The sequence below is a fragment of the Pongo pygmaeus genome, chromosome 4, assembly GCF_028885625.2.
Source record: "Pongo pygmaeus isolate AG05252 chromosome 4, NHGRI_mPonPyg2-v2.0_pri, whole genome shotgun sequence".
Lineage (NCBI taxonomy): Eukaryota > Metazoa > Chordata > Mammalia > Primates > Hominidae > Pongo > Pongo pygmaeus.
In genome coordinates this window covers 183,870,889-183,897,489 of record NC_072377.2, presented here as the reverse complement: position 1 = coordinate 183,897,489, position 26,601 = coordinate 183,870,889, and the positions used below count along the sequence as shown (strand labels likewise).

The following is a 26,601-nucleotide window of genomic DNA, read 5'->3' as shown; positions in this document are numbered from 1 at the left end:
AGACCGACCGCACCCAGGAGAAGGGACCAAGCAGGCAGCTCAGAGCCAGGGTCACGCGGCCAGGATGGGGCCTGGGGCTTGGAGCTGGACACAGCCTATTTGCCCACCCAAGGCCCACAGGCCCCCCTAAGCTCCTGGCTGTTCCCTGAGGCCCGTGGGGTTACCCAGACCCCTGCAGGCTGGGCCTGAGGTTCAGGGTCCTGCAGTGTTTCCTCACCCTTGCCCTGGCCAAGACTCCTGACAGCCCTGGGGAGCGTTCAGCAAAGTGACCTTCTGACCCAAGGTGAGGGCCATCAAGCTCTTGCCTCCCTAAGGCCCTCAGATCTGCCCTCTGCACCTCATGGTGGGATCACTGGGCCTTTCAGGCATGTCCTCAGACCCTTTCCAGCCCAGGCCAGGGGAGCCAAGCAGGCTGAACCCAGAGGAAACACCATCCTTCTTGGGACCAGGCTCCCGGTGCTGCTCTGGGAGGGCCCCAGGGGCCTGGACGAGTGTCTGCCTCCTGCATCTGGGCAGCTCTGTGAACCAGCATAGCAAGGAGGGTCTCCATGTGGACACAGGTGGGCACTCATGGTGGCCAAGGAGGACCCTGCGCTCTGGAAGAGCCAGCCTGGGCCAGGGCCCCAGAGCACGCGGGCAGTGGGGCCCAGTTGGGAGCCCATGTCTGCAGCGGTCGATGTCACCTGCAAACTGGGGTGGCAGAGCCCTCCATGAGGGGTGACGACTGTCCTGGGGCCCCTGTGGAGGGTCCGATCAGCCTCCTAGGAAGCTCATCTGTTCCCGTGCTCTGAGCTAGGGTCAGCCCACTCAGGACTCCTCCTGCATCCTGGGCTGGGTGGGCCCCTGGACTTCATCCACAGCCCTACTGCAGGCTTCTCCCGCCTGGCTCTTCTGGGGCACCTAGCCTGGAGCTGGGAGTTTTGGGAGCTGCTGCTGCTGTGAAGAGTCTGCCCTCACTCAGGAGGTGGACCCTGCAGCTACCATGCAGCCCCAGGGTCTTGAAATGTCCATCCCCGGTCATACAGCACCATCTACCGCGCCCTGCTCTGGAGGCTGGGTGCCCGCAGCTGCCCCCGGGAAAGGACTGGCTGCCCTGTAAAGTCCCTGGCTGGTCCTGCAGCCACCCCCTTGCAGAGCCCGGGGTGCTGCTCCCCAGGAACACCATGGCCCAAGGGGCTCACTCCTGGTCCCCCGCTCAGCACAGCTAGGAACAGGTGGAGTCACACAGACAGACTTTCCTAGAGGAACCGTGCAGAGCCGAGCAGGCAGCTGGAAGTCAGGTGCATTCAGGACTGGGAGGGACGCAGATAACCAGGGTGAGCTGGTGAAAGAATCCTCAGTTGAAACAAACAGTGCAGCCTCCCTCACTTCTGGAGATCCATATATGAGAAATGTGTCTCCTTCTCCTCACTCAGGGGAAGCGCAGTTCCCATGCTTGATACATAGCAAGGGCTCAGGATGGTGGGGGCTGGGGTGCCCCAGGCAGCAGGGACCCATCTGGCCTCTTGCATGCAGGCCAGGTGGCAGAGGAGCAAAGGAGTTCGCCTCCCAGCAGGTGGTCCCGCTGGAGCCCAAGTGACCCACAGGGGAGTTCGCTGCATGTCAGGACAGTATCCTTGGCTGGAGGTCTCAGCGGGGAGACCTGAGCTTGGCTCTTCCCTTGGGTTCTGACTGCCTCCAGTAGCAAGGGCCTTGCCCTGTCCACGGCCAGCCCAGACTTCCCTCCTGGGCCGCAGACCTGTCCAGCTGCCCCGATGTCTCTGCCTGGACATCAGTTTCTTTCTGTGAGCAGTCCTTAGAGGCATGCAGAACCCAAGGCTGCCTGTAGCTCTCATGGAGCGGGAGGAGTGGGTGGAGGAAAGGGGGCTCTGGGGTGCAAGAGCAGGAGTTTGCGGATGGTTGTTTTGGGTGCTGCCACCAGGCAAACCCACTTCAGCCAGTTTTCAGTCCTTTCGAACCTGTGCTCCATGGGCCTAATGTGGGTCCCAGCTAAGGCTTGGGACTGATCACCCACAAGGGCTGCACCCCCAGAAGGGGGAGAGCTCCCAAAGCAAAACTGCCCAGCTCTTCCCAGTGAGTAAGCTGGCCAGGAAAGACATTGCCATGACCACGTTTCATGCACTGCGGACCCCATGCTCTTCCTCTGGAGCTTGCCGTCCCCTTCCTGCGCCTCCTCTTCTGCCTTGCTACCAATCCCCAAAGCCAGAGGCTGGTGCCGTCTCTGCCTCACTGTTCCCACCCTGCAGCCCCGATGCCTCTCAGCTCCTGCCACCAGGTCCTGACCCTCCTGACATAGCACCAGCCACACCTGCATGCATCTCAGTGCCACACTGTCCCCTTCTATTCCCACCTCCTTCCTCACTGACCCAAAGGGCTTGTTTAAGAATGCACACAGACCTGGCTCTGGCCTCTGGGCACAAGGTCAATGTCTGGGCCTCATGGGTACCCCATAGCCCTTGAATGCTCCAGACCCAGCAAGGACAAGATCTCTGCCCCTGGGCTCCTCTGTGCCCGTCAGAGATAGGCCGGGACCTTGGAGATGTTGGGACATTGGCAGAGAGAGAGGAAGTACAAGCAGCTCCATGGCTTGTCAGTTAAGCTCCCAGTGGCAGGTTGAGTCCTGGGGTGCCCGGACACTGAGGTAACCCTCTCCTCTACTCCTTGGGGTACCCCCTGCTGGGACCCAGACTCCCAGGGTCTAGGACACTCTCATGTCTTCTGAAGTCCTGCCTCCCAGGGCTCCCCTGGCCCCAATGCAGCTTCCCCTCCCTGTGCCCGTGCACCCCAGCCCTCCCCTCTGTCCCCTCCTCAGGGAGTCTCCTCAGAACCCCAAAGCCAGAAGGGGGTCATAGACCCCTTTAGCTCTGGACCCTGCAGCACAACCTCCTTGGGGTTGGAGAACAAAAGTGGCAGGCTGCCTTCTTGGAATGGGCCAAGAACAAAGCGAGGCAAGAACAAAAACACAAATCAATATTTCAATAAATTGTCTTGCCGCAGCAGCAAGATCACTTCGGCTGCTAAGAGGGGCTGGGAACCCAGGCTGAACCACAGAAGCCAGCATCTGGGAGGAGAGAGGTGATCGGCCAGAGTGGATCCAGTCTGCATGATGTGGAGAAGGGGCTGCCCACTGCAGGGCTCTTATTTCAGGGTTCTGGAATAAAGTGGTGACGGGGAGGGTGCGTTGTTTTGTCTGCATAACTGATTTTATTTTGAGCCAGTGTTTACTGTTAGGTAGGTGTCTGTAAAATCCAGATTTCACGATTGACCTGAGAAATCTGATCCGGCAGCTCTGGGCCTCTGTTCCTGCTAGCACTGGGCGGATGTTGCTCCCTTCAGCTGTGCCTGGGCACCTGGGTTTGCCACAGTCCTCGCCACTCCTTATCACCTCCCCCCCTCCCACTCTATTCTAATAGGGAAATATTCCTCTGTACCCTTTCTCCTTCAAAACTGGGAAAACGCAAGATGGACTTACTTTTTGTGCAACCAGCCTGCCTCATTGACTTGTCACCTGCCTTGCTCCTGTAGGCGCTTGGGTTTCTAGCATCCTCCCAGTACTCCCCACAAGCCCACACACTAGGATGGCGGACCTCCCTGCACACCCCCAGCCTGCCTGCTCCCAGCCTGCCTCAGCCTGGCTGCTGCCCTCAGCTCTGTCCTACATGCTGGCCTCATTCCTGCCTCTGGTCCTGATATTGGGGCATGTCTTTCTGGCAGGACTCTTGACTCCTCCTCAAAGACTTGGCCAAGGCCCTTTTCCCACTGAAAAACATATAAACTGCCCCCAGAACATATCAGCTGCCCCCAGACCAGACGCCATCTTTCATGGGCCAGCGAGTGTCCTGACTGGGGTCCCTGTGGTTCCCCAAAGGAGGAAGCACGTGGCTCAGATTCTCTTCGCTGAAAGTGACAAGAACACAACTCAGAATTGGCTTTCACAAGGAGAGGAACTTCTTGAGGCATAAATGACACACGTCAGCAGCAGGCAGCCTTCGCAATGGCCCCCAGTGACCCAGTCTCTTAGTGTCCGTGCCCTGCGGTAGGCGGGACTGAGATTCTATCAAAAGCAGACTGTGGCTTCTGTAGGGGAGGTGCATTCTCTTGTTGTCTCTTGGGTCCCTCGAGCGGGGGGCGGCAGGTGCCATGGGTGATGGCGCCAGGAGGGGCCCACACGGTATGGTGTGCAACAGCTCAGCCGGGGCCCACCGTGATCACCTGAATGAGCCTGGGAGCTGACCCGCCTCCAGTACAGCCTTCAGATGAGACTGCAGCCCCAGTCTTAGCTCGACAGTGGTCTCATCCTCCTTTAATCCTTGGTGGGGGTCTCCTGTAGTGCAGGGTGGCTCCAGCCGCTGCAGGCCCCCCACCTCACACCTTGCCCACTGCTTGGCCCACTTTGGTTGTGTGTTCACCCTGATCTCTTGTGGTGGCCAGGAAGGCATGGTGCTGGGATTGGCCAGGGCTGCCCACCCCTGAAGCCTGGGGTCTGACTCAGATTAAAGGAGGGGAAGTTTCACGAAAGGGAAACAAGGGCAGGCAGAAGTCACCACAGCCCACCAGGGCATCAGAAGGGACCGTCCCACTACATGGGGCTTAGGACCCTGAGGGCAGGTGAGTTCATCATGGGCAGGACTCCATTGACACTGATGCTGGGAGACGTGCCCTGGAGGAAGCAAGGCCCCTTTCCCTGGAGCCCAGCAAGGCTGCTGAGCTGTGCTAGGTATCCTGGACGGAGACACTCACATTGCAGCAGGGGCCCTGCCACCTGCTAGGGTGCCTAGCAAAAGCGCTCATTAGTGACCTTTGTGCTGACCTTCTGATTTGGATTTGGGCTGGCAATTTTTTTAAAATTTATGTTAAAAAGTCACTCTTGATTGGTTTTTGATTTTGCTCTTACTGTTATTTTTAAATATAATAATTGTACATATTTCTGGGGTAGGGTGTGATATTTAGACACATGTATGCAATGTGTAATGATTACATCAGGGCAATTAGCATATCTGTCACCTCAAACAGTTATCATTTCTTTGTGTTGGGAACATTCAAAGTCCACTCTTCTAGCTATTTGAAAATGCACAATACATTCTTACGGATTCCAGGCGCTCTCCGGCGCTGTAGGGCGCTAGCACTTATTCCCCCATCTCGCTGCACTTTGGATATGTTCACCAGCCTTTGGCAGACCCCAGCCCACTGCCCCCCAGCCTCTAGGAACTGCTCTCTATTTCTATGACATCAACTGTTCTAGCTTCCACATATGAGTGAGAGCGTGCAGTATTTGTCTTTCTGAGCCTGGCTTATTTCATTTAACATAAGGTCCCCCAGGCTCATCCATATCTGGGCTGCCAATCTTAAATTCAGCGAGTACAACCAACCACAAGGCCCACACTCTAGCACCGAATCACATCCACCCCGAGGGTCCCTTCCTTCTCGTGCCATCCCAAGCTCAGCCCTTAGCTGGAGACAGTGAGAAAGGACATTCTTTCACCTGATTCCTCCTTCAGAACTGTGACCTCTCAAGGCTACCCAGAGGCGGATACTACCTGGCAGGGACTCGGGATGAGCTGCAGGGGTCAGGCTTGGATGTGATGCAGATACCCACTCCCTTCCTCCTGTATCAATTAGAGTAGGTGAGGTTATGCTACAGAACAAACACACTTTGCATCCCAGTGGCTTAAAACGACCAAGATTTCCTGCTCACACTGTTATGTTCAATGTGGGTTGGCGGAGGATTCGGGTCTCATTGTCACTTAGGTCCTAGGTGACAGAGCAGCCACTGTCTTTATGTTGCCAGATCTCGTGCCAGAAAGGAGAGCTCTCTGAAGGGTCTCAATGGGCAATTAGATGCTCCAACCCAAAAGAGACATCATACCCCACTTTTGCTCACAGCTCATTGGCCAGAGCTAGTCACATGCTCTTCCTGGTCATGATGGGAACAGGAAGTGCACCTCCCCTTGCCCTCCTCCAGCTTCCTCTGGTCTGTCCACTTCTGGGCCAATGTCCCACAAGTCCTAGTCACAGGACATCACACTCTGATTTATGACTTATTTCATCAGGACTCATGGAAACCTTGTTAGAATGGGTTATCTCATCTCCCAGGAGCAGGAAATAAAGTCTTTACAGTGAACTCTGTGTTTGGGACTTGGGAATTGGTCTGCCATCTTGTCAGTCATTGACTGGGACCCCTGGGAACGACTTGTCTTACCTAGCCTTGAATTGTGCTCCCTTCTTCTGGAACTAACTGGCTTGCTAACAATACCCTTTGTTGTTTTGTTTTGTTTTGAGACGGAGTCTCACTCTGTCACCTAGGCTGGAGTGCAGTGGTGCGATCTCGGCTCACTGCAACCTCCACCTCCCGGGTTCAAGCGATTCTCCTGCCTCAGCCTCCCAGGTTGCTGGGATTACGCCACCAAGCTAGACTAAGTTTTGCATTTTTAGTAGAGACAGGGTTTCACCATGTTGGCCAGGCTGGTCTCAAACTCCTGACCTCAGGTGATCCACCTGCTTCAGCCTCCCAAAGTGCTGGGATAACAGGTGTGAGCCACCGTGCATGGCCAACTTTTTGTTATTTATAGACACAAAGAGAAATACGTGGCTCTACTTCGTGGATACATTTATGCAAGAGAAAAAATACCTGCGTACGTAGCTTCCAAGGAATGCACATCTCTATTTTATGGCCCGATAAATCCTTGAAGGGGAAAAGAACACGCCCAGGACTCAGAGGGACTCTTGGTTCTCTTGGAGGGAACTACTTTGGTGTTTGGAGTTTATGGTGAGAACAGAAACCAAAATGCCTGCTGTGAGGATTGTGGAGGAAAAAAGGAAGGGTGCCGCTCACAGAAGCCTTGCTTTTAAAATGATATTGTGTATGTCTTATTTAAGGAGGAAGTTTAGGGCAGTGAGTTGAATTTAGATTTTGGTTTCAGGCTTCTTGGGATCCGATCTCAATTCTTCTACTTCCTAGTTTCATGACCTGGGCAAGCTGCTTAACTTCTCTGAGTCTCAGTTTCCTATGCAGGACAGACTTCTTAGTCCTGAAGTCCAAGTGAGAGTGCCTGCTGACGTCATGGTGCAGAGACAGTGTGCAGGACACACGGTCCCGAGGCCACCCTGGCTGTCAGGTGTGCGTCATGATACGAAATGGAATGGGATGGTTCCCGGGGGCTTCCCATGCATAGTTCCTGTGGGAATCATCTGTGTATGCCCCTGTTCTTGATATGGCTGTTTTTCTATTAGGTTGGTGCAAAAGTCCTTGCCATTACTTTTAATGGCAAAACCGCGATTACTTTTGCACCCACCGAATATGTCAGTTGCTGTTTCTTTTCCTCCATCGTGTTGGTTTCTGCAAGTACCTTCACACGGGGGGAACGTATAAGGTGATCTCCTGCTTCCTCTGGCCTTGCACAGCACACTGGGATTTCCACCTCGCCTGCCATGGACCCTCCCAGAACTGTGAGCTCTTTGGGGTGAGGTCCACATGGCATTTGCCTTCTGTGGAGACCTTGCACGGAACAGGTGCCTCATAGAACAAACACAGGGACTTCTGGAGATGGGGTAGATGGAGGGACTATGCAAGGCCTTAGATGACGTAGAGCTTGGCTTCTGCATCTCACCTGAAAACTGCGGTGACTTTGTGTGGAAACTCACGCAGGTGAGTATGACTGGGGAAATTTTCTTCCCTGTCGAAGAGTGGAGCCCAGCGGGAGCAGGTCCTGAGAGTGACCGGGCAGGGCCTTTGTACCACCTGGAACAGATTCCCAGTGGACAGGGTCTGTCAACACCACAGCCTGCTCGGTCTCCCACTGGGCCACCAGGCGCCAACCTCTCTCTTCCATTTCTCTCCATCTCCCTGCAGTCCATGAGCCTCATTGAGATCGGGAACCCTTCTCAGAGCCTGGAGAATGTCTGCCGCTGGGCCTACCTCCAGCAGAAGCCAGACACGGGCCACGATGAATACCACGATCACGCCATCTTCCTCACACGGCAGGACTTCGGGCCTTCTGGCATGCAAGGTGAGCCTCACCCAGTGGGCCACAGAGGCGCAAAGCTGGAAATGAGCCCCTGGCCGTGCAAGGGGCCCTGGGAGCCTTGGCCCAGCCCAGGGAAGAGTGTCAGGGCAGGGAAGGCTGTGGCCACCTTAGCTGGGTGAGGGTGTGGGGCAGTGCACGGATGGACAAATACATCATTAGAACAGAATCCAATGTCCTGAATTGAACCTATGTGTATAGGGACACTTATGTGTCACAAAAGTGACATTTCAGAGAAGAGGAGGAAAACAGTCTAACAAATGGTATGGGGCCAATTTGGAAAGAAAGGAGGCCTGTCACCTCCACTCACTCTATAGACAGAGAGCATCTCACATGGATTTTAGGTCTAAATAAGAAACGCAAAATAATGAAAGAAGATAACGTAGGTGGATGGCTCCATGTTCTTCGAGTAAGAGACGTTTTCTTTAAAAAGAGACAAAAAAAAAAAAGGCCGGGCGTGGTGGCTCACGCCTGTAATCTCAGCACTTTGGGAGTCGGAGGCAGGTAGATCAGGAGGTCAGGAGATCGAGACCATCCTGGCTAACATGGTGAAACCCCATCTCTAATAAAAATACAAAAAAAATAGCAGGGCGTGGTGGCGGGCACCTATAGTCCCAGCTACTCGGGAGGCTGAGGCAGGAGAATGGTGTGAACCCGGGAGGCGGAGTTTGCAGTGAGTCGAGATCGCACCACTGTGCTCCAGCCTGGGCAACAGAGCGAGACTCTGTCTCAAAAAAAAAAAAAGAGACAAAAAAAAAAAAAAATCCACGAACTCAATGGAAAAAACTGATAAATAGTAGCACATTTCAAAAGTTTGGCATTAAAGGCACTGCTAAGCCACTGGGGGAAATATTTATAAAAAAGGTATTATATCTGAAGCATATGAAGAACACCTACAAATCATAGTAAGGATAATAAAGACAATCCAGTCGGAAAATGGGCAGGAGACTCGTATCGGGCTCTTAACAAAATATGAATGAGCAATAAACATATGAAAAGGCACTCAACCTCACTAGACATTGGAAAAATGCAATTAAAACAATGAGGCTGGGCACGGTGGTGGATGCCTGTAGTCCCAGCCACTTGGGAACCTGCGGTGGGAGGATTGTTTGAACCCAGGAGGTGAGCTATGATCACACCACTGCACTCCAGCCTGGGTGACAGAGCGAGGCCTTATCTTACAAAAAAAAAAAAGGAAAATTAAAAAAAACACACAATGAAATATCAAGACACACCTAATAGCATAGTTAAGTTAAAAAGACTGAAACTACCATGTCTGGGTGAGGAGTGGATAGCTCCCCTCAAACGCAGCGCAGCCAGTTGTTGCCCCGACCACGTGATGAGAGTGCTGTTGGCTGTTTTGTCTTGGTGAGGGCACTAATGGGGAGCAGAGCTATCCCCTAGGAAACGAAACCGACACAGCTTTTATATTAAGTGACCCGATCCCTCATTTAAAAATGTGAAATTGGCCGGGTGCGGTGGCTCACTCCTATAATCTCAGCACTTTGGGAGGCCAAGGTGGGCAGATCACTTGAGGACAGGAGTTCGTGACCAGCCTGGCCAACATCTGTACTAAAAATACAAAAATAAGCCGGTGTAGTGGCAGGTGCCTGTAATCCCAGCTACTCAGGAGGCTGAGGCAGGAAAATCACTAGAACCCCAGAGGCAGAGGTCGCAGTGAGCTGAGATTGTGCCACTGCGCTCCAGCCTGGTCAACAGAGTGAGACTCTCTCAAAAAAAAAAAAAAAAAATGAAAGGACAGCCAAGGGTTACCAGATATTTTTAAAAAACCAAAACACAAGAAATCCTTACAGCATGAAAAAGATGGACCAAGATGTAAAGCAAAACAAAAAGTTTGAAAACTGGCTCTAGAGAAAATAGAGATAATTTAGAGACAAGAAAAGCATGTTTTTAAAAGTAGTATTCCCAGAATGTTTGAGAAAATACATCCATAAACCCATAAGAGGTTTCTATGAAGAATTAGAGAACAACAAAGCATTTGTATAAAATTATGGATAGGATGGGGAAAGTAAAAAATTCGAAAGGTAGGCGGGGCGCGGTGGCTCATGCCTGTAATCCCAGCACTTCGGGAGGCCGAGGCGGGCGGATCATGAGGTCAGGAGATCGAGACCATCCTGGATAACACGGTGAAATCCCATCTCTACTAAAAATACAAAAAATTAGCTGAGCGTGGTGGCGGGCGCCTGTAGTCCCAGCTACTTGGGAGGCTAAGGCAGTAGAATGGACTGAACCCGGGAGGCGGAGCTTGCAGTGAGCCAAGATCGCGCCGCTGCACTCCAGCCTGGGTGACAGAGCAAGACTCCATCTCAAAAAAAAAAAAAAAAAAAATCGAAAGCTGAAATAAAAAGTCAAGGGCATCTCCCAATGGGAGCAAAAGACAAAAAGATTAACATGAGAGAAAAGTTTGGAGACAGATCCTCCATCGAGGAGGCACACTCTATCTAATAAGATTCCAGAGAGAGAAAACAGCCACAAAGTAAAATAAGAGGGAAGAAAACAAAGAAAAACATAAAGATGCGCTTTCAAATCTCGCAGGCTACTGTAATGCTGAGTAGGATGAATGGAAAGCCTCCCACGGAGGCAGATGCATCTGCAAGCCTGGCATACGAAGGACAAAGAGGAGATGGCAACATTCCACTCCGGCACACAGACTCCACACTCGTCTCAAAATCTGCAGAGCAAAAAATGCAGATTTTCCTGTTTATTACAACGGGAAAAGACAAGGGTTAGATCACGATGCTTCTATTTTCAGGCGCGTACACCGCCAGCTCACCCGGGGTCCCAGTGGCCCTCGTTCCCTTCTCTGTGGAACACATGGCCTCAGGGTCTCTCAATGGGGCATGGCAGGAGTAAGGGCATGTTGGGGTTCTGAAAGTCAGGGCTCCATGCTTGGCAGACCTCTAGGAAGACTCCCAGGGGTACAAGCAGAGACCTCATGTGGCTCCCATAGCCCTGTATGCACTTCTCTATCTTGTCCAAGTTGCCTCCCTCTGCTGAGACAGGAGCTGGGGAAATGAATAGGTCTCATTATCTATCTTCCTCAGTTTGATGTGGGGTCTCTGCATCATGAACTTCTGCCACCCTCCCCCTGGTCCTGGGCTGTCGTAGGCTACTGGCTTCGTCTTCTACGGTGTCTCTGACCTCTCAGTCCGCACCAGCCAGCCCCCTGCTGGGGTAGTGTGGCCCATCGGCTGAACAGCTTTGCAGCCTTCTGCAGCATTATGGAAACAGGTCTAGCTAGGGTCTCAAGGACCCCAGAGAAACAAGGGGAGACCCAGGAAACACCCCCCCAGAGGAGGTGGGCTTGGAGGGTGTGATGCCAGGCAGACGAGCGGCAGGATGCCTCTAGCAGAGAGAGAGGTGTGGAAGCAGGTACTGCTCAGGGGCCACTCAATGAGGCAGGCAGAGGCAGAGGCAGGCGGCGTGAAAGAGAACGGCAGGCAGGAAAGTCAGGTGTCAGACAAGCCATAGCAGGTGACATCTGACTAAGCAGAGGGCCCCAGCTGCAGTGTGGCTGATACAGGCAGAACGGCCACGGGGCTTGTGTGGTGACTTGCTGGGGACCTGCTGTCAGCCAGATGTCACAGGCTATGAGCTGTCTGCTATGGTATCTTCTGAGCTGTGCCAGCCGGGGGCAGTTGCCTGTGGAAAAGGGGGCACTGGGGCCTTGAGGAGAAGCAGCACCTGGGAGTTAGGCCAGGCTTCACCTTCCCATCCAGGCTATGGCAGCGTCTGGAGCCGCCTCTTGTCTCCTCCCAGGCTATGCTCCTGTCACCGGCATGTGCCATCCGGTCCGCAGCTGCACCCTGAACCATGAGGACGGCTTCTCCTCAGCGTTCGTAGTGGCCCATGAGACTGGCCACGTGTAAGTGGCCTGGGGAAGGGCGGGGCACAGAGGGGCCACCCTAGGATCCCCAGCCCTGGCTGCCCACTTCTCCTCTGTGCCTTAAGAGGGACACGCCCTGTGTGAAAGCCACTTGGGGTGTGGTCTCCTGTCTTCCCAGCGCTGGGCACTGCTGGCCCGAGGCCCACTTTCTGCTGAAGGAACCAATCAGAGGAGGAAGGGCTCGCCTGCAGACTGAGCAGGCGCTCTGGGCCAGCTAGAGCTGGGGACCTTGCCCCATTATCCCATCCAAGCCCCCAGGCAGGGTGGGCTCTACCCCATGTTGTAGAGGAGGCTTGGAGGTTTGGAGGGTGGCTCGCCCTGGGTTAGAAAGCTGGAGGCAGGGAAGCCACGGTCCCCCCCAGGTGTGCATGCCCCTCCTGGGGACAGGATACCTGGGGGACTGCCCGCTGGACACTGTCTCCCCAGAGTGCCTCGGCTTTCAAATTGCAGCAGGTGGATGGTCGGTGCCACCCGGCTCAGAGTGGGCTAAGGTCAGGAGGCCCGTTGGGGAAAGATGGGGCACCCTCCTATCATCAGGGTGGGGTGGGACTGGCAGGCCCATGCGCCAGTGGGATTCAGCCAGCTGCCTCGCCCCTCACAGGCTGGGCATGGAGCACGACGGGCAGGGCAACCGCTGCGGCGACGAGGTGCGGCTGGGCAGCATCATGGCCCCCCTGGTGCAGGCCGCCTTCCACCGCTTCCACTGGTCCCGCTGCAGCCAGCAGGAGCTTAGCCGCTACCTGCAGTGAGTACTGCCCATGTGCCCCGCGGGCGACCCCTCAGTCCCTGGGCTTAGCTCTGGGAGGGGGTGCAAGTCCCCACGCACCAGAGCCAGAGCCCTCCGACCTCAGGTCCTCTAGCCTTGTGTGCAGGGCAGGAGAGGGGGCACACCTGTGAGAGGAGCCTGGTGTCTGGAGGAGAACCCATTGTCAGGGGTCTGTCCTTGAATCACAAGAGGGCAAGGAGGCTACCCTGGGGTCTGCACAAGCCAGGTCCTGGTGTCTTACACCAAGGACAAGAGATGCAGCAGGGAAACTGAGGCAGCACAGCCAGTGCAGGATGTGCAGGTAGGGCTGCCGTGGCAGCTCCAGCAGGGACCTCAGCTGCCTCCAGGGCTGTGGATGGTCAGCCATGCTGAAGGCTGCTTGCGGCGCTGTGTGTCCCCCACAGCTCCTATGACTGCCTGCGGGATGACCCCTTCGCCCACGACTGGCCGGCGCTGCCCCAGCTCCCGGGACTGCACTACTCCATGAACGAGCAGTGCCGCTTTGACTTCGGCCTGGGCTACATGATGTGCACGGCGGTGAGTGTGCAGCCCTGCAGCGGGGACCCTCCCAGGTCTGGGGGGAGGCGTGCTGGTGTAGAGGCAGCTCCTGGGACAGTGTGAGGACCGGCTCAGTGTGGGGAGGGCAGAGCAGCCCTCTAGAGTGGCAGCCTCTCCCTCTGCACCCACCACTCCCCACCTAGGCACCCTGAGCCCACCTGGCAGGCCCAGATGTGGTCCTAGGCAGGAAGCACACGGGGGACAGGGCTGTGGCCAGGGTGTCAGCCAGGGGCAGTGAGAGCCTGGCAAGGCCTTTGTGTCAGCCTGCAGAGGTCAGGAGGGCTCCCAAGGAAGAAGGGAGGCCTGCCGGCTGAGCAGAAGGAGAGGGCATTCAGGAAAGGAGGACCACGGACGCAGACGCCTGGAGGAAAGCGCGGCAGGCACAGGAGCACTCGCTGCTCTCCAAGGCCGAGTGCCAGGGCTGAGCCGTCAGAGGAACCGGCCATCAGCATGGAGGCCACGTGGCGGGAGCTTCAGTGTCTATGAGCATCTTAATGCTCGCCTCTGCTGCATGAAGGAAAGAAGCAAAGTAGTCCCATTTTACAGACGAGGAAACGGAGGCCCGGAGAGGCTAGTTAACCTGCCTGTGCCCACAAAGCGAGCAAGTGGTAGAGTCGAGTACCAACGCAGGAGGGCCAACTCCTTCCAAGACTCCCTAAGGAGCACAGTGGACTCGATTCTCATGGCGATGGGGGGCTCTGGAAAGGCTTGAGTAGGGGAGGCTCAGGGCCACATCTGAGTTTCAGCTGATCCCTCAGGGACGTCCTGCAGGAAGTGCTATCAGGACACGAAGCAGAAAGGCCAGGGAAGGGGACTGTGAAGTCCAGGGGAGGCCAAGGCTGCAGAGAGGGCAGGCCTGTGGGGGTGGGGGTAGGGCTTCGCCAGGGTTTAGGAGGGAAATCCACGGCAAAGGCTCAGCGGGTGCCCACCTGGCCTCAGGCTGGTACTTAGGGCCCAGCTGCCCGCCAGGCTCCCTGAGGTGTGCAGCCTCCAAAGACTGGAGGCAGAGAGGCCCAGCCATGTCCAGGGATGCTGCAGCCCTCACACTGTATGGGCAAGGTCCTCACCGCCCCAGAATCACGACACCCACCAGCCTCACAGGCCCATCATGCACCAGTCCCACTGGGGCATCTTAGGTTCCAGGACCCGGGGGCGGGTGGCACCCCTGGGAGGTCCCTGAGGCGGGAGGGACCTGGCAAGCTGTGGTGCTGTCTTCCAGTTCCGGACCTTCGACCCCTGCAAGCAGCTGTGGTGCAGCCACCCTGACAACCCCTACTTTTGCAAGACCAAGAAGGGGCCCCCCTTGGACGGGACTATGTGTGCACCTGGCAAGGTGAGGCAGCATCAAGGGCTCTTCGAGGGCAGCAGAGCAGAGGACAGGAATCTTAGGTGCCCAGGTCACCAGGGACAGGCCCTGAAGTCGGGGTGGGGGCCCTCTCAGGGGACCTCTGCTGCCCTCTCCTTTCCCCCTTCTAATTACCCCTCACACACTGTACGCCGGAGCTTTCTCCACCCTGTGCTTCTGATGCTGGAGCACACCTGGCATCTGAGAGTTCCTCACGGTGCTTAATGCCCCCCACTCAGGAATCCCCCTCTAAGGAGCAATTTCTGGGGTCCTGGCAGCCTTCGGTCACCCCTGGGCACTGTGGGTCACCTCACCTGGAGGCCAGCATTGGAGTCCTTGGGCCCAGCATGAGGCTTAGCCTTTCCATCCCTAGGACCTCAGTGTTTGTCTCTCGTTGGGCACGCTGTCCTTCGAGGTCCCTTGATGGCTGCCCCAGGCCCACTTCCCACCCTCTGGTGACTCTTGAAAGATGGGCTTCTTCCCTGTTGTCCTCCCAGAACTCCAGACCTGATTCTCTTTGGTTCAGATGAAATCACACACCCACTCCTCAGCCAGTTACTTGCTAGGGAGCTGGCATATGCAGATGAGCTAAGCCTGGATCCCCACCCAGGAAGGCTCAGCCCCACTGAGACCACCCTGGCCCTGCAGTGGGGGCAGGGAGTGGGGAGTGGACACCGGTGTACATCCCAGCCAGGCCTAGAACGCCCCCAAGTTGTCTGGACCTGTGGCTCCTTGATGGAAGTCTTTGGCTCGGGACTGGGCCAGCTGCCTAATTTTAGTCCCTGGCGGAGCTTCTGAAAGAAACAAATTCCCAGGCCCATCCTTGAAGACTTTTGTTTGGGGTAGGATCCAATAATTGTTTTTGGTGTTCTTTTTTAAACTATGGTAAAATTCTCATAAAATTCACTATCTGAACCACTTTAAAGTACACAATTCAGGCCAGGCGTGGTGGCTCATGCCTGTTATCCCAGCACTTTGGGAGGCCGAGGCGGGTGGATCGCCTGAGGTCAGAAGTTCAAGACCAGTCTGGTTAACATGGCAAAATCCCGTCTCTACTAAAAATACAAAAATTAGCTGGGTGCGGTGGTGGGTGCCTGTAATCCCAGCTACTCAGGAGGCTGACGCATGAAAATTGTTTGAGCCCAAGAAGTGGAGGTTGTGGTGAGCCGAGATCGCGTCACTGCACTCCAGTCTGGATGACACAGCAAGACCCTGTCTCAAAAAATAAAAATAAAAGTGAACTGCACAATTCGGTGGCATTTAGTACATTCGCAATATTGGGCAACCATCACCACTACCCGGTCCCAGAGCTTTTCATCACTGCAAAAAGGAAGCCTCATTTATCAGTCACCCCTCCCCTCCCTTCTCGCCCCATCCCCTGGCTAGCACCAACCTGCTTTCTGTCTCTCTAGAGTTGCCTATTCCGGAATTTCATATAAATGGAATCATATATATGTGGCCTTTTGTGTCTGACTCACTTCATTCAGCAGAATGTTTCCGAGGGTCATCCTGTGTGGCATCTATCCACATTCCATTCCTCTCGATTGCTGAATAACCTCCCGTCGTGTGGATGTGCCACATTTGGTGTATCTGTTTCTCCACGGAGGGACATTTCGGTGGTTTCCACCTTTTGGCCGTCATGAGTCATGCTGCTGTGAACATTTGTATATAAGGTTTTGTTTGAAGACCTGGGGATTGGTGTTTTTAAGATGTGCCCAGACTTAAAGAAGGGTTAGAAGTCCGAAGTGATTTGTTGTTGGTAAGTCACTGGGGGCCTGGTGAGGCCAGAACCGCACAGGTAGCCCCCTGCCCACAGGCCCACAGCAGAAGGAGCAGGGCAGAATATCTGCTGTGACCCCAGGGGTAGCTTGGGAAAAGCTGAGTTGGAGAACAAGGCCGGCTAAGCATGGCTCCCTGCCTGCCGCACCCACCCCAGGCAGGGAGGAGGCAGAGGGAATGGGAGGCAGGCCCTGCACAGGCACGCTGGCTCAGGGAGCAGGAGCAGGAGCTGGTGGGGCCCCCACATGTGTGTGTGTGGCTGGCCTGCACCCCAGCTGATTGCCCCCTGCTTCTCCTGCAAGATGGAAGTGGGGTGGGGGGAGGTCTGGTGAGGACAGTGAGCAGATGCAACCAAAGTGTCCCCTCCTCACAGAGACCACTGACCTGGCCGCAGCTCTTCACTCATTTTGGTGGTAGGATCCTCTGCATTTAGCCCAGTAAGTGAAATTGCCTTTTATGTATTAAAGAATAGTTGTGCTGACTGAGGGGCAGAGCTGGGGCTCTGCTCAGCCTCCCCTGGTTCTCGAGGAACACAGGTTGAAACTGACTAGATCAGGATTCAGTGTGGGGATGTTAGGGGAACGTGGAGGAGGGGCTCCTCCCGGGCTGCTGTCAGAATCCCTGAATGTGGGTCTGTATGTTTCCGTGTCCTATGCATCACTGTTCTCTTGCACTGTGATTTTACATCTGGAAAGCAATCATCGTCTCTCCCACCCTTTCCTGCAAGGGGAGCCAAAGGGGCAAGGAGAGAGGAGAGAGCAAGGCAAAGCCTGGCTGGGCTGGAGAAATGGCAGGTTGCCTGCTAAGTGGCTCTGGGACAGAGCTGTCCCTCTGCATCCCCAGACACCCGGCAGGGGGCTGTGGAGAGCTCAGGCTCTGCACGAGGCCTCTGACTGGGTGCTCCTGCTGGCTGTCCCAGCACCTCACTCCCCTCTTGGCCTCTGTTGCCTCATTATACCTCTGTTCACCCAGTTTCCTGCTGCCACCATTTCCTAGAGAGAGATCTGTCTCTAGATTCTAGACACGGAGGTGGCTGGGAGAGAAGCCACAGAGCCCGCAGGTGATCTGCCCCCACCCTCTGCTGTGTGGCTGCACGGCCCATCCACTGCTTGCCCTGGACCTGTGGGCACGGGGAGGCGAGGATGCCGCGGTGCCTGCAGGTTCAGAGCCTGGACCTCCGTGAGATGAAGCAGAGGACCAGGGTAGTGAGAGATGGGGCCAGGTTGCTCAGCTGGAGGGATGGAGTAGGGGTAGGGAGGAGGGGAACCTTCCCACCGAACCGAGTGTGTTGGGCGGGCTGGTTTGGCTGAGAAGGGAGAGGTGGGCTCGTTCCCTTTGGGTTAAAAAAAAGGAGGGGGCAGTAGGCCAGAGGATTAGGCCGAGGAAGCTCCACATCCCCTCAGCTCTAGATTCATTCATTCTTCCATTCATTCATTCATTTCCCCCTATGATAGGCTCCAAATTCACTCAGCACACATAACCTTTCCCTTTAAATGTTCAAGTCTCTCTAGTGGATGGAATATTTGTAGGCACTTAAGGGGTGGTCCCCCACACTGCAGACTCTGGGGGGCACCCCGAGTGGTCACGCCCAGCTTCCACGTCCAGGTTAGGCACCGCCTTGCCCAGCTGGGACAGGAGGACCACTGTGTAGCTCCTTCCATCCTCCTGGTTCCTGGTTCCTGCGGCCGCCAGTGATTTAGAGTCTGCCCCGGCCGCAGCCTTCAGCGGTGCCAGGACAGCTCACCCACTCCGTCTGCCTCAGCTTCGGCTGCTCTAACAGAAATACCACAGACTGGGTGGCTTACACAACAGGGCCTTGTTCTTCGCAGTCCTGGAAGCCCAAGGTCAGGGTGCCAGCCAGGTTGGCTTCTGCGAGGACCCTCTTCCTGGCTGGCCATCTTCCTGTGGTCCCCTCACATGGCAGGGAGAGAGGGCATCTGTCTCAGGTCTCTTCTCATGAGGACATCAATCCCACTCATGAGGGCCATTACCTAACACTTCCCAAAGGCCCCCACACTGGAGGTTAGGGCTTCACCATATGAATTTGTGGGGACACACACACTCAGGCCACGGCACTGCCTTCCCTGGGCCCCTCCTCGCCTGCAACCCCACCTGCACCACTGGCTGAGGGGAATGCCAGCCAGCATTTCTCTGGGTTGTTCCCCTCCCCTCCATGCTCGAGTGAGGGGAGCTTTGGGGGCAAGAGATGAGGTAACGGTGCCCAGGAAGGAGATGGCTAGGACCCCCCAGTGACCGGGAGCCAGGCCTGCCTGACCCCAGCCAGTTCCTGTTGGCCCAGCCTGGTGGGAGGAGCCCTTGACTGCCTGCCCACAGTACCCGCCTCCATCTGGGAGGGAGAATCCAGAGTGGCAGCCTCTGCAGTCCCCGCATGGCTCAGACTGCCACAAAGGCGGGCCTGGGAGGGTTTTAGCAAGGCGTGAGAGCGAGGGGCCTTTGCTAGGAAGGAAGGGGAGATATGGGCACAGGTGGGTGCTAGGCGGGGCTTGCCTGAGCGAGGAGGAGCAGGAAGGAAGCACAGGAAGGGAGCAGCTCAGGCATGGACACAGGAGCACGGCTCCCCAGAAATGACCTCAGACACAGAGACCTGATGGCAGGAATTCCAGAGCGCACTTTCAGGGCCAGCACCGTGGGGAGAGTGAGGCACTGCACAGGGATGCGACCTCAGCAGAGGGCTCGGCCAGCACCATGTGCAGCTCTGGAGCCTTTCAGAGTTGGCCCAATTGAAGCAATGTTTGAACCCCAACCCTGACCAGTCACTGGCTATGGCTGTCCCCGGGAAAGGGGCATGATTTTGGTCTGGGGGCTGTTCCTGGAGAAGAACTCAGCTGTGTGCCATGAGCAGCCCACATGCTCCACAGCTTGAGGAATAAACGACTTGGTCCTGAAGAGGGATCTGGGTGGCACAGCACGGGGTCTACTGCGCCAGGTGTGTGTTGAGGAGATGGAGGCGTGCACAGGCGCAGGGAGGGAAGAGAGTGGGGTCTGTTCAGAGCCATCCGTGCTGCAGTGCTGGTGTGCTGGGGGAAGGTGACCCTGAGGGATAAGTAGAGGCCAGTCGTACCGTCTTTGATGCCAGCCACAGGGCTTGTCCTGCTGCAAGTGGGGATCCATGGAGGGGCTTTGAGGGGGAAGCCGAAGTCGATTTACCATGAAGCTCATGATGCTTACGCTTGGGGGCCTCTTGCTCACAGGAGCCCCTTCCAAGGCCCTGGGAGAGGCCAAGCCATGGGTTCACATGGTCATGTTTTTGTAAATTTTGCAAAAACAAGATATTTTAACCATACTTGATTAAGAGCACTTCTCTTTTCATTCCTGCTTCTCATTGATATACTTCTCCTCCCGTGGGTGCCACTGACACACTTCCCATCCCGTGGGTGCCACTGATACACTTCCTGTCCCGTGGGTGCCACTGATACACTTCCCATCCCATGGGTGCCACTGACACACTTCTCCTCCCGTGGGTGCCACTGATACACTTCCTGTCCCGTGGGTGCCATTGATACACTTCTCCTCCCGTGGGTGCCACTGATATACTTCCCCTCCCGTAGGTGTCATCAGAACGGCCTTGGGCATTTTGCTGCTTTGGCTACAGAGAAAATGGATTGAGGGCATTTTTTTTTTTTTTTTTGGCTTATTGCCATGATTCTGTCTCTTACAAGTAGAGTTAAATGATTGTGTCTGTCCAGGTGTAATAGTAGCTTCCAGAAATACTCGCCACACCGCTGTGCCAACTCACCTAGGGTCATTGCAGAATACGGGCTGTGTGCTGGCCATTTCCCTCAGATCTTTGGAGAAAAAGGCGCCTCAGCGGTACCGGAGGTTGTGACTACTTCTATATGGGCAGTGTTTTGTTTTATTTTTAGGTTTGTTTTATAGGTGGAGTACTTTAAACACAGATCCAACATGGATATTTCTTTAGAAAGGCCAAGTGTAACAGGATGGTCTGCTTGTTCAAAAGCTGGCTTAGGCTGGGTGTGGTGGCTCACACCTGTAATCCCAGCACTTTGGGAGGCCGAGGTGGGTGGATCACTTGAGATCAGGAGTTCAAGACCAGCCTGGCCAACATGGTGAAACCCCATCTCTACTAAAAATACAAAAATTAGCTGGGCGTGGTGGCGCATGCCTGTAGTCCCAGCTACTGGGGAGGCTGAGGCAGGAGAATCACTTGAACCCGGGAGGTGGAGGTTGCAGTGAGTCAAGATCATGCCACTGCACTCCAGCCTGGACGACAGAGTGAGACTCCATCTCAAAAAAATAAATAAAACATAAATAAATAAAAGTTGGCCTAGCCTCACAACATATGGATGACAATAAATGAAGGGCTCTAAAAAATTTCAAAGACAGAAGAGAAACCACAATGAAAGCGAGATGCAGAAATGTTGGTTACATCTGAATGCACTGTTTTCACTTCCGTTTTGAAAGTGGCTTGGGAATGTTTCCATAAAATAAGGAAGAAATGACAGACTCTGATTTGGATATATGTATAAAATATACCTTTTATCATTTTCTAATTTATTTATTAGAAAGGAAAGAAAATTCAGATAAAAATTAATGGGATATGAAACTAAAATAGTAGAAAATGAGCAAGGAAATAAAAAAAAATAACTCTGACTTCAAAAAGCTCATTGTCAGCAAAAAAGAAAGGTTTTATATCAAACCAAAAGCAGTTGCTCATTAGGAGGAAGAGACACATATCAAAGAAGTTAACAGGCCTTGGAGCATTTGACAGTCTTGTTAATGAAGAGGAGTGAATCTGATGAACACATAGGAAAATGGTTCAGACATCTTTCTGATTTGATGTGAAATGTTGACAACATCAAAGACGCCAGGGAGCCGCGAACGCTGCCACTGCAGTGAGGGCATCCACAGCAACTGTTACTGAGCATTGCTCATCCAAAGAGTGTCTTAAAGTCAAGCTCCCACAGAGAAAACTTGAAATGCCCTGAAAACCACATCAAGGATGGAAACCAGAGAGCACCTCCTCCAAATTTCATCATCCTAAATGTTCAGATGGCGTCACCCATAACTTCTTTAAAGTGCTGATCATTTTTTTAAAAAGAAAGAATTTCCGTCAATGTGCCAGGGCGAGTGCTGGCCAACTCCATCTGCTGCCTGTTTGGTTGGTATTGGTTTTTTTCCCTAGCAGCTTTAGTAAGGTGAGATCTATATTTGAATTCACTTTTTAAAGTGTACAGTCCAGGTGCAGTGGCTTACGCCTGTAATCCCAACAGTTTGGGAGGCTGAGGCAGGAGGATCACCTGAGGTCAGGAGTTCGAGACCAGCCTGGCCAACATGGTGAAACCCTGTTTCGTCTAAAAATACAAAAAAATGAGCCGGGCATGGTGGTGGGCACCTATAATCCCAACTACTCAGGAGGCTGAGGCAGGAGAATCGCTTGAATCCGGGAAGCGGAGGTTGCGGTGAGCCAAGATCTCTCCACTTCACTCCAGCCTGGGCAACAAGAGCGAAACTTCGTCTCAAAAATAAATAAATAAATAAAACAGAGTGTACAATTCAGTGATTTTCAGTGTATTCATAGAGTTTTACAGCCATCACAACAAGCAAGTGTTGGAACATTTTTGTCACTGTGAAAAGTTCCAAACCCCTTAGTAGTCACCCCAATCCATCCTACTCTCGCCCAACTCCAGATAGCCACTCATAGCCACTCATCCTCTTGCTGTCTTTATAGATTTTCCAATTCTGGACATTTCATATCAATGGAATCATACAACATGCGACATTTTGCGCCTGGCGTCTTTTACTTGGCATAATGTTTACAGGGCTCATCCCTGTTGTACTGTGCAACAGCACTGCATTCCTTCCTGTTGCCGAATAATAATCCACTGTGTGGGTATTCATCATTTATTAGTTGATGGACATTTGGGTGGTTTCCACTTTTCAGCTATGATGGGAAATACCGCACGAACATTCGTGTACAAAGTATTGCGTGCATGTGTCGTTTTTCTTGGATGTACATCTAGAAATGGAATCATTGGATTTTATGGTAACTCCATGTTTGACATTTTGAGGAACTGCCAGTTTCCCAAAGCAGCCCGTTTTACATTCCAACTAGCAATGATGCTTCAGATTTCTCCATATCCTCCCCCAAACTTGTTATTGTATTTGTTATACCAATCCTAGTGCATGTGAAGTGATATATCTCATTGGGGTTTTGATTTACATTTCCCTAGTGACCTATGATGACCGTCTTTTCATGTGCTTAATGGCAATTTGTATATATGTTTTGTATTAATGTCTATTTAGATCCTTTGCTTATTTTTTTCATGGAGTTATTTATATTTTTATTATTGAATCCTAAGAGTTTTTTATTTATTCTGGATACAAGTCTGTTATCACACTCACCAGTGTGAGTGGTCTGCAAATATTTCCTCCCCTTCTGTGGGTTGTCTTTTCACTTTTGTGATGGCATCATTGAGGTGCAAAATGTTTAATTTTGATGAAATCTAATTTATCTATTTTTACTTTTATCACTTGTGCTTTTAGTATTGTATTTGAGAAACCATTACTTAGGTCAAGAAGATTTACTCTTGTGTTTTATTCTCAGAGTTTCAGCTCTTATATTGACATCTGTGATCCATTTTTGAGTTAATTTTTGTGTAAGTGTGAGGAAGAGGTCCAAAGTCATTCTTTTGCATGTGGATATCCAGTTGTCTCAGAACCATTCGTTGAAGAGACTATTCCTTTTCCATTGAATTGTCAAAGTTTAACTTATCAAATGTAAAGGTTTAGTTCTAGGCTTTTATTCTATTCCATCGGTATATTTGTCTGTCCTTATGCCAGGGATACACTGTCTTGATTACTGTAGTTTAATAGTAAGCTTCGAAATGGTGAAGTGTCTTCCCACTTTGCTCTTTTTTCAATATTATTTTGGCTATTCTACATCCTGTGACTTTCCATATGAATTTTAGGAGCAGCTTCTCAATTTTGTAAAATTCTAGCCTGCATTTTGATAGGAATTATGTTGAACCTGTAGATCAATGTGAAAGTATTTCCATTTTAACACTCTGATCCATGAACATTGAGATGTCTTTCCATTTACTTAGAACTTGAACTTCTTTCAATGATGTTTTGTAATTTTTAGTGGACATGTTTTGCATTTCTTTTGTTCAATTTATTCCTAAGGTTCTTTTCTTCTTTTTGATGCTATTGTAAATGGAGTTATTTTCTTAATTTCATTTTTAAATCATTTATTGCTAGTTTATAGAAATGCAATTGATTTTTTTGTATATTGGTCTTGTTTCCTGAAACCTCACTTAATTTATTTGTTAGCTCTAAGTTTTGTAGGGGATTCTTTAGGATTTTCTATATAGAAGATTATTTTGTCTGAAAATAAAGATACTGTTTTAACTGCCATTTTGGAAGTGGTTCCAGAATGTTTTGTTAAAATAAGGGAGAAATGACAGATGCTGATTGGCATATATGTGTAAAAAGTACCTTCTTTTATTATTTTCAAATATATTTGCTAAAGGAAAGAAAATTCAGATAAAAATTAATGGGATATGAAACTAAACTAATAAAAAATGGGCAATGAAATCAAGAAAAATAACTGACTTCAAAAAGCTCATTGTCACCAAAAAAAAAAAAAAAAAAATCTATTCCATTGCTTTTCATGTGCTTAATGGCTATTTGTCCTCACGTCAGAAGGGACTAAAGGGCAAAAAGGGGCCTCGCTAGCTCCCTCTGGCGCTTTTATAAGACCACTAATCCCATCCAGGATGATGGAGCCCTCATGGCCTAACGATCTTAAGGCCCCACCTCTTAAAACTGTCTCATTAGGAATCAAGTTTCTAATTTTGGAGGGGACACAAATACTCAAACCATAGCCTCCTATGATCATTAACAAGACAAGGATGTTTGCTCATGCTACTTCTATTCAACATTGTCCTGGAAGTTCTAGCCAGGACAAGTAGGCAAGAAAAGGAAATAAAAGACATCCATATTGGAAAGGAAGACATCCATATTGGAATACGCTCTTGGATTCCATTTGCTGGTATTTTGTTAAGAATTTTTATGTTTTTACTCATAAGAGATATTGGTCTGTAGTTTTCTTTTTTGTGCGATGTCTTTTTCTGATTTGGATATCACGGTAATACTAGCCTCAGGGAATGTGTGGGGAATCCTTTTCTGTGTTTTGGAAGAGTTTCTGAAGGATTGATATTAATTTTTTTTAATGTTTAGATTTCTTTACGTTCCAATTGGTAGAATTCACCAGTGAAGCCATCTGGGCCTGGGTATTTGTTTGCGGAGTTTTTATATTACTCATTCAATCTCTTGTTTAGGTCTGTTCAGATTTTCTATACCTTCTTAATTCAGCTTTGGTAGTTTGTATCTTTGTAGAAGTGTGTCCATTTCCAGTGCTTTTTTTAGTTTCCCTAGGGATTTAAATTATTCTCTGGTGTTACTTGCTTTCAGCCTGAAGAACTTCCTTCAGTGTTTCTTACATGGCAGGTCTGCTAGCAATGAATTCTTTCAGTCCTTGTTTAGCTGGGAATATCTTTATTTCATTTTTATTTACGAGAGATAGTTTTTGCTGAATTAAATCTTCTTGGTTGACACTACTGCTTCTGGCCTTCATTATTTCTGATTAAAAATGAGTTGTTAATTTTACTGGGATTTCCCTGTATATGGTGAGTCGTTCAATATTCAGTATTTTCTCCTCATCTTTGTCTAATTTCAGCATTTTGACTATGGTGTGTCTGGGTGTGGACCTCTTTGCATTTACCCCCATTTGAATTTAATTGCATTTCTTAGATGTGTAAGTTAATGTTTTTCATCACATTTTGGATGTTTTCAGCCTTTTTAAAAAATATTTTCTCCTTCTTTCTTTGTGTTCTCCTTCTGGTATTTCTACTATGCATTTTTTATTGGACTTAATGGCTTTCCATGTTTCTCAGAGGCTCTGTTCATTTCATCCGTTTTTTCTCTCTGCTCTTTAGATTGCACGGTTTTGATTCATCTATACTCAAGTTCACTGATTGCATTTTCTGCCAGCTCAGATCTACCATTGAGCCAGCTAATTAATTTATCTTTTAAGTTTTTGTACTATTCAACTCCAGAATTTCTATTTAGTTCTTCTTCTTCTTTTTTTTTTTTTTTTTTTTCGAGACAGAGTCTCTGCTACCCAGGCTGGAGTGCAGTGGCGTGATCTCAGCTCAATGCAACCTCCACCTCCCGAGTTCAAGAGATTCTCCTGTCTCAGCCTCTGAGTAGCTAGGAATCACAGGATGTACCACCATGCCTGGCTAATTTTTATATTTTTAATAGAGACAGGGTTTCACCATGTTGGCCAGGCTGGTCTAGAACTCCTGACCTCAGGTGATCTGCCCACCTCGGCCTCCCAAAGTGCTGGGATTACAGGTGTGAGCCACTGCACTCGGCCTCTATTCAGTTCTTTTTATAATTTCTATCTCTTTACTGACATTCTCCATTTGGTGACACGTCATTCCTGTACTCTCCTTTAGTTCTTTAGACATGATTTCCTTTTGTTCTTTAAACACATTTATTGTACCTGCTTTGAAATCTTTTTCTGCTGAGTCAGACATCTGGGCCTCCTCAGAGGTAGTTTCTGTCACCTGTGTATGGGTCACACTTTCCTGTTTCTTTTTGTGGCTCAGAAAGTTTCCTTGAAAACTGGAAACTTTAGATAATACACTGAAGAAACTGTGGATAATGATCCCCCTGGGCCTTGTTGCTACTGTTTGCTTGTTGATTTTAGTGCCCTGGTCCTGCTGTTTCAATGAAGCTTATTTCCCCTGCAGTGTGCAGCCACTGATATTGCTCCCCAGAGGTCACAGCCTTGGTCATGTACACAGTCACCCTGACTGCACCCCTGCCCCTAACCCCCTGGGACAGTGGCATTAGCCAGGCTCTCTTTGACTATCTCTTTCCCAGATCTTTCCATTAAGCTTCTGGTCATTCTGCCCCTATTGCTATCACACCCAACTGTTAGCCTTCACTAACTGCTAGCTGCTACTAACTGCTAGTGCGACTGATTGCTGTATTGTTTTTGACAATGTCCTGGGGTATATAGCTTGCTCTACAATATGACCTAATTAAATTCTAGACCTTTCACAGGGGCAGGGTTTTGCCAGTATCTGAGGTGTCTGTTTAACTTCTACAGGTTGAGCATCCTTAATCTGAAAATCTGAAATCCGAAACACTTCTGGTTCCAAACGCTTCTGGT

General features: G+C 51.3%; 1 protein-coding gene across 2 annotated transcripts in view; it reads left to right on the top strand.

Moving 5' to 3' along the window:
* The window catches only part of ADAMTS2 (ADAM metallopeptidase with thrombospondin type 1 motif 2), a 236,687-nt gene that overhangs the window by 178,805 nt on the left and 31,281 nt on the right, over positions 1-26,601 (top strand). For both annotated transcript variants that reach the window (XM_054487637.2, XM_054487638.2), the window contains 5 exons: positions 7,850-8,006; positions 11,802-11,907; positions 12,530-12,673; positions 13,099-13,231; positions 14,472-14,585. In XM_054487637.2, the coding sequence (XP_054343612.1) occupies positions 7,850-8,006; positions 11,802-11,907; positions 12,530-12,673; positions 13,099-13,231; positions 14,472-14,585 (654 nt within the window). The remainder of the gene's footprint in view (positions 1-7,849; positions 8,007-11,801; positions 11,908-12,529; positions 12,674-13,098; positions 13,232-14,471; positions 14,586-26,601) is intronic.